The following is a 13,008-nucleotide window of genomic DNA, read 5'->3' on the forward strand; positions in this document are numbered from 1 at the left end:
CTATCCTGTATGTAAACACACACACACACACACACACACACACACACACACACACACACACACACCATCTATCTATCCCCACCCCTACCTAACAAAAAATGTTTAGTATATTTACCTTCTCAGATTTTTTTTCAGGGAAACTTCAGTCATTACAAAGTGAACTCTCAATATGTCTTTTCCGCTGACATTAAAATTTTGTAAAGACGCACTGATTCATCTTATGGTTTTGATATTAATACTGTTCACTTCACAGTATTTGCCACAGACAATGCAATGCTTTGGGGAATAAGGCAATGGAACTGGGCAGTGAAACAGCTTCAGAAACCCACATTTGACCAAGTCATTTATTAGATCCAATAGCAGGGCTCCTCAACCCTTCTAAGCTCAGCTAATCACCTGTAAGGTGGAAATAATAAAACCCAGTTTAAAGGGTTTGGCTGAGAAGATGAAGTGAGCTAATAACTATAAAGCTTTCAGTTAAATGGCTTGCAGTTTGAAGATACTTATTAAATATTAATCATTAGTGTTGACCTTGTAATTAATAACATGAAGACCGTTTCTAGAACTTTACTAGTTGTAAGTATTCCATGTTCATTACCTTTTCCTTAAAGAAATTAGGCTACTGGTCCTTTATTTATGAGATCAACCATGAAAAATGATTATTGCCAAATCAAATGGTGTGATTTTAGAAAATACTTTGAGTGGAAAAACATGACTTACTTATTACAAAGAAAAGTAGGTACCTACAGCAAAGATTAAAAACTAGTTTATGACATGTGTGATACTTTTGGATACTCTACTTTGATATGCTCCGACCAATACCCTGGTAAACATCTAATTATTGACTCTGAAGTGAATATATGGTCTTTTACTTACAGAATTCTTATTTTAACCTATGTTCTTATGCAACAACCGCAAAATTCCACCTGAATTAACTTTATGCTCCGTTAATAAACATAATGCCACCAAAGTTTGGAACTGCAGATTATTTCAAAGACTGCATGCAAACCAAGACTCCATTTTTAACAAACAGGGACAAATCTGGAGAAGTTCAGTGAATGTTCCCAGGACAAGTAAACAAAAGGAGGCACACCAGGAGGAGGAAGGTCTCCCAGGCAGGGCGCTACGAGGCCTGAACCCTTGAAGCTTGCACACGTCTCTGTTCATTTGTAGTTACACTGTGGCTACTTGTTGGCTGACAATTCCTGGAGTACTGACATGACAATTTCTCCCCCTGCTAAAGCTTAGCAGAAATGATATCTCTTTAGTCTCTACCAAAAGTATCCAAATTTAGAGCTTATGCATATATTTTAAATTCTCCCTTTAATGTAATTTTCTTCTGCTATGAGTCAGCAGCAGTATGCAAAAAAACTGAGGAAAATTTATTTCCACGAGGAGCCACAGAGAAATGGCCTCCTTATTTTGAAGCCCTGCTTATTTTGAAGGACAAAGGTTGGCCATGATGAAAGACCTGTGCTGACAACATACAGATCTGAATGGAGGATATTAAAAAATCGTAATTCACATTTTAAATTTAGAAAAATTAAAGCACTTTTAAGACCTTAACATATCAGAGATAATTTCAGTGAAAATAAACCCAATTATCTTGATATACAGTTTAATTACATGAAAATACAGTTGGGCCATAAATGTTATAAAATCGACCTTACTTTATAAACATAAATATGGATATTCCCACGACTATTCAAAGACAATTAGCTTTCATTACTGAAAAGAATCTAGAAAAATACTTTCCCAGATTGTCTTTTATTTTTAAAATTAGCATAATGCGTGCTTGTTTTATGGAATTCATACGTTCTTATGTTAGTCTGTGGATATATTGAATGCTCTGAGAATGAGATGGGTCTTCGTACATGGAAGACACAACTCAAAAATGAAAAACCCACATCTATAAAAGTTATCTTGAATGAAAGTTATAAAGGTAGGAGAAAAAGAAAGCATGTGAGCACAGACTGGTTAAGCCAGTCTCAGAGCTGCTGAGGCTTTCATTGGTACCAGGAGAGCTAACTGATTTAGTCACAGAAACTCAATTAATCGAACACTGCAGTCTCAAATCAGGCTTTTAATGTTAAGGCTAGGGGAATGACACTTTTTTCAGTGCAGATGTGGTATTACAGCGAAAGTTGTCAGGATGTACTGGCTATCCATGAGGGGTCACTGCAAGCAGGATCACCTACATGGATTTTAAAATGTATTTATGTGTATGAATGTTTTGCGTGGAGGTGTGCCATGTGCACGCCTGGTGTCCATAGAAGTCAGAAAATGGTGTGTTTCCTGGAACTGGAGTTTTCATATGGCTGTGAGCCACCATATGGGTGCTGGGAATGGAATCCAGGCCCTCTGTGAGAGCAACTTTTGCTCTTAACTACTGAGCCATCTTTCTAACTCCCAGTATCACTTTTAAATTTGCCAAAAGATTAACTGGCAGAATTATATTTCATGCCATAAGACAAAATCTCATTAATATAGTTCATTCCCGCCCCTTCCCACCAAAATAAAAACTTTAAAGGTGCTTGAACGGCAACTGCATTCAATATGAGATTATAAAAAAAAAATGATTCTGGCAAAAATGTAAAGTCTGTGTATTGTCAGTAGAACAAGTATTACCCCTCTTTACCATCTGTCTGTCTGTCTGTACTGTGGCCTATCTGTCTGCATAAAGGGTGAAAGCGTGCACAGCATCCCGGTCATTACCTGCTCGGTGGGGAAGACAACGACCTCTGCAGGTTGACACCAGAGTTCATGTCGTGATAGTACGGCTGGCTGGGGATTTCTCCGATTGGGAAGTTGACTCCAGTTCCCTGGGTTATGGGTGCTGAGGAATACATTTTTTTAAAGACACGTTGTAAGTGCTATTCACAGTTATCTCTGTTCAGATATAAACCCACTAATTTTTTTTCATGGCTCTGGGCAAGAGCTCTCTTGACCTGCAGATGCGATATTCCTTGTATGCTGTGGGTAAGACCCCAAATCCTCAAGTCAAGTTTGAGCATTCCAGAAACTCACACTAGATCCCTGGGCTACCATGTCCTCTCCTCCCACTACCCAATCTTCTTCATTCATGCCCTCATCTTAGAAATCACTGCATCTGTCATTCCCCAGGTTGTACATGTGGGCAGAGCAGAACAAACAGTCCCCATTACTTAGAACCAAACAAGAGGCTTGCACCGAACTAAATCTTTAAGATTTTACATATATATGTATATATGTATATGACTTTCATAAATAAATAAAGATCCAAAGCTATTATCCTCTATTAGTTCTAACATCAGCATTAGAATGAAATAAAAATCATGATGGTTAGCAAGGTCTGGTGGCATGCATCTGTAATCCCAGCACTAGGGAGGCTGAGGCAGGAGAATAGAGAAGTCAAGGCCAGACTGGACTATGTAGCAAGTCCAAGGCCAGTCTGATGTACATAGTGAGACCATGTCTCAAAATAAACAAAATAAACAAACATAAAATCACAACGTGTATAATTTGGTTTAAGTAAATCTAAAATTAGGGCAGGAATGAGTAAAGCTTATGGAATATGAAGTAAAACCCTAAGTGTTTTGCAAATCCCTATTAGAAAGGTTTTATAAATGAATGTCCATTGTCTCTTCACTCCATATGCTGGAGTCTAAGGACAAAAAGACTTTCAGTTCAAACCCTCTGCCACTTATACAGAATGTGCCTCAGTTTCCAAATAATAAGAGGGGAACCTAGCCATATGGTTATTTGGGTATAAAAGAAGTAGCAGTAGTGATAGCCAGCATCATGTCTACTACACAGTGTGTTAATCAGATGTGAGCTCCCTCCCTGTGTTTATAACCATCCTCTGGTGAAATGCAGTAGTTGGTAAAGACAGAACAGTTTTTAAAAATGTGCTAAAATCAGGCGAAGACAAATGAACCCATTGGATGGAAGTTTATTCTTTAAAAAGCTATTGGCTGAGGAATCAGGAGAGAGTTCAGTGGGTACAGTCCTTACTATGCAAGCAAGAAGATCTGAGTTGGGATCCTCAGCATCCATATAAAACAAGTATTGCAGCATGCACTTATAATTCCCATGCTGGGAGGTGGAAAGGATGACCTCATGGGTTCCCTGACCAGCCAAGTTCAATGACAGATACTGCCTCAAAACATAAGGTAAAGAATGATAGAAGATCACACATGTTGGCCTATGGCCTCTGCATGAGTGTTCGCATGCATGCGCGCACATGCACACACAAACACACACACACACACACACACACACACACACACACACACATAAATATATATGTAAAAGAAAGTAAAAAGGAAGGAAGGAAGGAAGGAAGGAAGGAAGGAAGGAAGGAAGGAAGGAAGGAAGGAAGGAAGGAAGGCTGTTGCCTGTGCCTATTACAAGCAGGCATTGCACTGGATACAAAACATACAGTGCAGTACATAGAGCAAACGAAACACTTGTACAAACATTAAAATATTCCGGCAATGTAGAAAGTAGCAAAACTGTCCCAGTGAGCAGCATAATCAATATATTCTGTAGGTTTTGCAAGAAGAAAGAATAGTAGTGACTTGAATGGTCAAAAACAAAAATACTATGAAAAAACCCTATCTGGCAGAAACGTTGGAGAAGGAGCAAGGCACCCAAGGAATATTTTTCCAAACCGATGTGCCTGTAGGAGTGAATTTGAGAACAGAGAAAATATACAAAGTGAAGAACTAGGCAGCCAGTGTCAAGGGGCAGTGTGCGAGGCCAGCTGAACACTCCAGCCTTCAGGAGGTCTATTCAGAGTGCACTGGAGACTTGGCGACAGGTTTCTGGAGCCCTTGAAATCCACTCCAACACACAATCTGCTTAGCCACAACCTCTCCTAACTGCCCTCAGCTGAATGTGTAGGGACTCCAAAGGATCGCTAATTTTCAAGAATTTTTTTTTCACTCAGAGCTTTTAATAACATTAAAGTGTATGTCTATCAATTTGATTGCATTTTAATATCTGTTAGGCCAAGATTAACTTCAAATGTTCCTTGGAAAGTACGATTAAAAGGCGTGTGTTTTACTGCAGAGAACTAATCAAGACGATGTAGAGAAGATCTCTCTCTACTAAAATACAGCAAATCTATCTATACATGCAAGAAGAGTCTTAGCTCTAAACTTCCAGAGCCCCACCTTCTGCTAAGTTGTTAACTGTTCCATTTAAATTATTCGATATACGTAAAGCTTCTTTATACAAAAAAATATTTTTATGCTGAATGTAAAAGTTATCTGAATTATTTAGCCAGCTGCAGTACTGATGTTTGTTGTGACCTGAAGTATGCCAGAGGTTTAGAAATGTGGACTTTCTTACCTCAGAGTAGCCACATGCTTTAAAATTGATTTGTAGAACCTTGGTCTATGTGGCATGAGAAGCAGGGTATGTGCTAGAAGTAGGTAGCTGATTGTCTCAGAGACTGCGAACAATCTGCCTGCCTCCTACAGCAGAGATGTCCCATCTCAGACTGTTCAGACTGAGGTCACTCCCTCCGGTGGAGCCCCAGGTATCTGACCTGTGTCACTAGTCTTTCCATCCCCCTCTTACCTAATTCAGTCATCCCTCAGAAGAGACAAGTTACCAGAAGTCTCCAGTGTCTGTGTGCATCACTCTCCACTAAACTTGCTATTTGCTGTGGCCACTTCAGAAATCCAAGTTATTTGACAATGTATGGATAAAAATGACTAGAATTTTACCAGTCATATCTTTTGGAAACATTTTTTTAAGACATTATGATTGTACAGTACTTAGGCAAATTTCTTTCTATTGGATACAGATACCTTAATAGTCACTACAGTTTGTATGGCCATAACCATGCTGGGTATAGTATGCAGTAAAATGGTAATTAAAAAAAAAACCTTCAGGGTCAGGCATGGTGATGCATGTCTTTGATCCCAGCACTCGGGAGGCAGAGGCAGGTGGATCTCTGTATGCTCAAGGACAGCCTGGGCTACAGAGTGAGTCCAGGGATAGTAGGGATACAGGCTAGTCAGGGATGCATGGTGAGGCCCAGCCTAAACACTGTAAAACTCAGTATGCATTCTGAGAGTAAATGGGAGCTTATTGCAAAGAAAGTAAATTAATAATATACATGACCAAAAACCTTGAACAGTGCACACCTTCCTAACGGACAGTAGAACATTTGAGAAAAAGCAAGCTTGCCAGAGCTCCCTACTACTAAGCCTCTGAAAGCACCCACAGCAGATGCAAACATGTCTCTCAGCACCTTCCAGACAGCATTTCAAGAAAGCCAAAGTCGTAAAAGGACACTGGAAGTCCTAATGCCCTCCTAGGAGCTATGTGCCTAGGAGCTTGGCTTCCAAAGGTTCTTAGATGCCAGAAGCTGTCCTTAACCAACTTTTAAGATGGAGAAAATACCATTCGGCAGAGTTATCACTACCCTGAAACTGAATGAAACTACCCTGCCGAAGTCAACATGGACATTAGTAGGTCACGTGACAGTAAAATGCTAGACCAAAGAAGCAGGGGCAGGCCAGGAATCAAGAAGCCAGAACCTGTAACACACAGCATAAGGCTTGTGCAGAAGTTTGACTGAGCAAACCCCTAGTTCATAAAAAACAAAGTTCAACTGTGTAAACAAGAAGGTATTGTGAATATATTAAAATGCTTAGGAGAATAGGACTTGAGAGCATCTCAGAGACATCTATTTACATATGGAGGAGAAAGTAAATGTTTGCTGAATAAATTAACTAAGGAATGAATATGGATAATTAATGTACTAATTACAAATCAGTAATGTTTGTTATGATACATAACTTAAAAACCTCTAAGAAATGACAGTATGAATTAAGAATAAATGAATGAAACATGTTAAAGTTTACCTTGTTTCTGAAATGTTATGAGAAGATACTTTTAATTTACATTTTATGTCTGAAATTTCAATTTTTCAAGGCTCTTGAAGGTTCCAAAGTGGCTCTCATTTGACAGTACTCGGCATAGTGTTATTATAATGGGGTACTATGTGAATCTTTTTTGATGGATGCAGTGTTATCTATAATGTGGTATCATGTGAATCATTTCTGATGGATGCAGTGTTATCTACAATGTGGTACCATGTGAATCATTTCTGAAGGATGGCTCTACTGGCCTTCTCATAAGAAGGTACAAAATCCATTATGGAGCTTTCAAAATGGTCCAAGTGAAAAAAATAGTTTCCTATGCCCTATAGCTTCACAGTTTAGCCTCTCTGCTAAGGAACATCTTCAAATACCCCCTTCTTTGGAGGGGTGGGGGATCTGAAAAATCACACATGGCCTTAGATGATGGACTAGACCACCAGGAGCCTCATGCAAAGTACATACATGCACCAGAGCTGCTGGGATATACATATTCACTGCCATTCCTGATGCTGCTCCCAAGTAGATGAACCCATGACACCTTTATCTACTCTGAATTCTAGAGGAAGAGACAAGGTACATAAAGTCTTGAGTGTTCCTGTGTCATTCTCTGATAAACAGGTTTTTTGTTGATGTTTGTTTTTTGCTTTTTTTTTTTTTTGCTTTGTTTTGTTTGTTTTTGTCCTGGAACGTTCAGAAATCTGAGTTATTTGGAAAACTATGGTTAAGACAGTCATCTGGGAGCTTGGAGACAGTTCCTGAATAGGACTCCCCAGTTATTTGGTTAGTCTTACCCTGTTAGCTCACTACCTCTGCTCTTTACAGTTGGCTACAGCCCTCATGCATAAACTCTACAGTTGACACATATGAAGAAGCAGTTTTTGTTGCTGTTTGTTTGAGTTCTGCTTGTTTTGAGTCAAGATCTTGCTATGAACCCCTGGCTGGCCTGGAATTAGCTACGTAGCCCAGATGGCCTCAAACTTATTGTAGTCCTCCTGCCTCTGACTCTGGAGAGCTGAGATTACAGATGTGTGCACATGAGGATTGGTGATAAACCCAAACAGGGACTGGAGTGCCACCTGATCATCTACGTGACATCAGTTCTAGACTGTAACACTTCCTATCAAAACATGAAGAAAAACCACAGCCCCCAAAGTAAGGAGAACAATCTAAATCAGAGATGGGGTCAGGAAGAAAGCAGCCACCTCCTTTCACGTCATCAGTGCATTAATACCGGCACCTTGGATGCATTTGCTCACACTAGCAACAGAACAAGAGCTGGTTAATCAAGGGAGCTTGCCCTTGGCCTAAGTGGCCAGCTAGGTGAGTTTACCCTGGAAAAGCCCAATCCAGCCGGCCAAGAACGGCACCTCAGGTGAGGTGGTCGGTGTAGACAATTGGACATTGTTTTGGGATAACAATGCTTTCTATCTATATCCACGTACAATCTGCAAAGTTAATTTCTGCATCCCTTTGCACATTGCATATGAGAGTGTATATCCTGTATATCTCCAACCCCCCACCAACACGTTATAACTGAGAAAGCACTTATCTACAGGAAACTTATGTGGGTTATCATAACAACACAGAGTACATTTAATTAATCACACTTCCTTTGATATAAATGCCCATCTATGGTCACAGAGAGAACTGAACTGAATGAATACCAATATGATGACCAATAAGAACAGTCTAAACATGAGTGTTACACAACAGAAAGCTTTGATGAGTTGAATGAAAATATTTTACAAAATTAAATAATATATTCACTTGTTTCCTTAGAAAAATTGAGTATTTTAAATCTTGGATTTTAAATTCGAAGACTTCTATGTAGTCACTTTTCACATTGTATTGAAGATTCAAAATGTACAAGATTTTAATCATTCTGTGTACTTGTGTAGTAAGAAAACCGTTTACTTACTTCTGGATACCCTCACAAGCTCTGATACATTGAAGACGCCGGATTTTACAAAACTGTCCTCAAGGTATCCTGGAAACAAACATCAAAGGGAAAAATGTCAGCATAAGCACGGAGGAAAAGTGCCAGTGAAGTTCTAGAATTTGTTCATTTTCAGACTCGAACAAAAGCCAAGGATGCTTATTCTAAAGACAAGTATGAGCAGAACCTGAATGTAAACAGAATCTGTTTTTCAAAGGCCAGAAGTATAAATGACATAAATATCCCATGGAATTTCCCGTTAACTTTCTAAATTTGTAATTGGTGGGATCATATTTGCCACGGCTGTTATATTGGGACCGAAGTTTGGGACCCACTCTGAATGCATCTTGTTCTGCAACACCTGGAAGGCCACAGTCTACCATCTTAAAAAAAAAAAAAAAGGTGGGGGGTAGAGATAGAAAGAAAAAGGAAAACCACAACCACAATCAGCACCTTGTTGGAAATGCTTCAAAGATCTCGAAAAACCACCATTCTTTCACAAATCCTTCCCTGATCAAAGAAAACTGAGCTGTCGCTACCAGAACTGCCAGCCTTGTTCCCAGGTCACATGACTCCCTCTGTACACCAACTTCAAACTGTAAACTTTCAGTTTTCTTTATCCATTTTCAATATTTTCCTACTACTGGATCTCCCTTTCCACCTTCTTTTTTATTTTATTTTACTTTATTTTTTTAAGAACTAGATGTCTACTCAGCAAATGACAGTGAATCCAGGCCTTCAGGGTCCACGTATAGGCACAGGGTCCACAGTGGTTCTGGACCTTGAGGAAACCCTAGCCTGCTTGGTAGCTCATCTTGCGGTGTCTAGAAGTTTTAAAATTCTTATTTCTGTCAAGAGTGTAGTGACAGAAATAAAAGTCTGAAATGCTCACAAATGAAATACTTCTAGAGCCAATGCCCCAGAGCCTCAGAACCTGTGACTAGACTGGATTTCTCACACAACTTCATAGCTGACCAAGGGTCAGATTCAATACAGAGAGATGACACATGGGTGGTGAGCCACACAGAACCATCAAGTCAACGATCTGGGAGGCAAATCCTAGTCACAGTTTGTGGTTATGGGATGTTAGTTTTGTGAATGTACCCTATTTTGTTTCAGGGCCCTTGTCTATAAATGAGAGGTAGAAAATTCGGCTACTTCATGGAGTTATTATCGATGCAAGGTAAGGTAAAAACATTAAACTCAGGGTAGAAGCAATCAGGGCTGGGGAAACCAGTAATCCAAGCACACAGGAGGCAGAAGCAGAAGATTCTCTGTGAGTTGTGACAAAGTGAGAGCCTGACCCCAAACAATGGTAAACACTAGTTAGATGTGAGCACTACATGAACAGCCGGCAGAGCCAAAACCTGAACACTGCACTGTGCACGAAGAGTCTCGAATCATAGAAGTTGTAAAATTTCACTTAGAAAATTCAGCCACCCAGCGTGCCTAAGAGGTAATTGCTGCACAGGTAGAGGTGGTGTAAGGAGCCACACAGGTGGGAGCGTGGCTTCACACACAACCTGTTCACCCTTTAGAACGAGCAGAAAGGAAGCACAATGTCTTATTTGATGATAAAGCCTAAGTCTCAAATTTAGTCACTACTCTGGAAAAAACGTATGTATTTCTCTGAGAATAACAAAATGTCCCTAGCTGATGCATGGTTCTTTTACGAAACTGCTTGAGTAATGAGTTCTTCCCTAGGTTGAATTCCTTGCAGAGATTACTGAGAAAGGTCTGTGCAACTAGTCCTCTATAAGGTCATAAATGCAAAAAAAGTCATAAATGCAAAAAGAGACAATTGATTCCATTTGCCTAGATGGGAACAAAGATGTTTAAATGTTCTAGGCCCCTGTAGGTTTTGCTGTTTTGTTGATTTTAAAGACTAGCTTATTAAACTTTATTTTATAGACAGTAAACATATTTAATATGTCAAGCAGAAACTCATCAGTTATTCAGCATCTCTGGAACCTATACACTGTTTTATTCTGCAGCTCCTGGCTGGAAGACCCCCTCTCTGTACGTGCTGACTTCAACTTTCAATGTCCTGCTGAATGATGACACATTCTGATAAACTGTCCCCTCATCCCACCCTCGGTTTCCTCCGACTCTCTGGCCAAACATAACCCCTGTCCTCTGTGCTCACATCACACCTACTTAGTCCTAATTTTACACTTTACACATTCAGATTTTCCAAGATATTTATTTTCAAGTATTAAAGTCTTTGTTGGATTATCAGTTCCTTTATTTAGGGGAGTGACTAGGTTTTGCTTTTCGCCATATCTCCCTCAGCCACTGACTCATTGCCTATATATAGAGAGTAACTACTAAATGAACACAGTACAGTATTTTAAAATTCAGCTTTGAAAACCAAGGTCATAAATTAACAGCTTAGTAGTCTTATAGCCAGATAGCTCTAGCTGGCATAAAATCGAAGGGTATCTGCCCTGGCCCCATCACTCCCTTGAACTTATTTGTTACAGGCATGTCTATTCTGCAGCACTTGGGTCCCAAAATAGCTATGAATGTGGCCTGATACATTTGCAGATGACACGTTACAACATCAAAAGTTTAGACTCTGGGTACAATAGGAAAAGTAACAATTATGATCAGATTATAGTCCTGGTTTTGTTGTATTTTAACGTGTAACTTTGGGCATATAAGTTAGTACAAATTACTAACCAAAGAATTCAAATAGGATCATAAAAATGCTTGCAAGATAAATTTATGAAAGAGGGCCACTTAGATGGCTCAGGAGGTAAAGTCACTTGTTGCCAAGCCTGACAACTTGAGTCGCATCCCTAGGACCCACACTAACTAACTCTCCCAAGCTGTCCTCTGCCTTGATAGGTATGTGTGTGCACATACACACAAATAATATAAAATCGATGAATGAGTAAGAGAATATGTGTTTTATAGCATATTTACATGAATTATATCACATGTAATATACAATATCTCAAAATATAGTTATCATCTTAAGTTTATTTCATCATAACCATGAGTAGTTAAGGCTCCACATGCTTCTAAGTCACATGGATTAAGATGATTCCACAGGGATAAGAAATTGAGATCTCGCTGGGCGGTGGTGGCACACGCCTTTAATCCCAGCACTCGGGAGGCAGAGCCAGGCGGATCTCTGTGAGTTCGAGGCCAGCCTGGGCTACCAAGTGAGTTCCAGGAGAGGCGCAAAGCTACACAGAGAAACCCTGTCTCGAAAAACAAAAAAAAAAACAAAAAACAAAAAACAAAAAAAAGAAAAAGAAATTGAGATCTATAAGGAAAAATGAAAGACTTGTTTTTACCAAAACTATGAAAAATAATGGAAATATATCAGAACCCAGTTAGTTGATAAAATGTTACCCCACAGGACCCACTGGCCTCTGCTCCTGGGTAGCTCATAGAGAGATCCCAGTGAATGGAACATTGCCAAAGAGCAGTAATAACGCCCACTGACAATAAGCCAAAAGGCTCGTGGTGGGTGGGGAGCAGGTGATGGGTAGCTGGGGTTTGTAGTGGCACTTTCTACTTCCTGTGTCTGCACACAGCACAATCTCTGTAATGGGCAAGAGTCACCTAGGACCCACAGAGAAAAGAATGGATGGCATAGCTCTTGAACAGCTAAGAGTGTCTGCTCCAGTAGACAAAAGACAAACACTTGGGCAAAGAATTGGGAAGGATCTTTCTCACAGTGGGTCCAGAACCCTGCAATAATACAGGCAGAGATTCAGCAAAACACCATGGTACTGCTGAGGCCATAAAACTCATGGTAGCCTCCAGGCTATGCAGACTCAGAGAAGCACGGTTTCACATGTTACACAGTCCACTGTAAATCTCAACAGCTAACGCAAAGGCCAGATATCTTCAAGTAATTTGGAGAGATTCAGAGTAAACTCACTTCATGTTCAAAGGAAATGTGCCCGTCTTTGAGGCAGAGCAGCTGCTTAATGGTTATAGAGCAGTAGTACACAAGAGCGTAAGCCGGGGAAAAAAGAAGAACTCTGAATTTGTGCATTGCTGTATTTACATACATCTATGCTCTTTAAGAAGAAAAAATTGAGTGGGAAATAAAGAGCTTCACAAACAGAAAAGTCTCAAAGGCAATATCAAATTATATTATTTTACTTCTTTTTTTTTATTTTTCTCTAACAAAACAACAGTAAATCACTACTCAGAAGTTAATATAGTGTTTAA

The 13,008-nt window shown here is 39.6% G+C and overlaps 1 protein-coding gene across 1 annotated transcript in view; it reads right to left on the reverse strand.

The window, feature by feature from the left end:
• Window positions 1-13,008, reverse strand: part of Nfib (nuclear factor I B) — a 222,975-nt gene that overhangs the window by 60,983 nt on the left and 148,984 nt on the right. The window contains exons 4-5 of the mRNA XM_059254483.1: window positions 8,797-8,865; window positions 2,716-2,836 (exon numbers count right to left, since the gene is read on the reverse strand). Coding sequence (XP_059110466.1) covers window positions 2,716-2,836; window positions 8,797-8,865 — 190 coding nt within the window. The remainder of the gene's footprint in view (window positions 1-2,715; window positions 2,837-8,796; window positions 8,866-13,008) is intronic.

The sequence above is a fragment of the Peromyscus eremicus genome, chromosome 2 (genome assembly GCF_949786415.1).
Source record: "Peromyscus eremicus chromosome 2, PerEre_H2_v1, whole genome shotgun sequence".
Lineage (NCBI taxonomy): Eukaryota > Metazoa > Chordata > Mammalia > Rodentia > Cricetidae > Peromyscus > Peromyscus eremicus.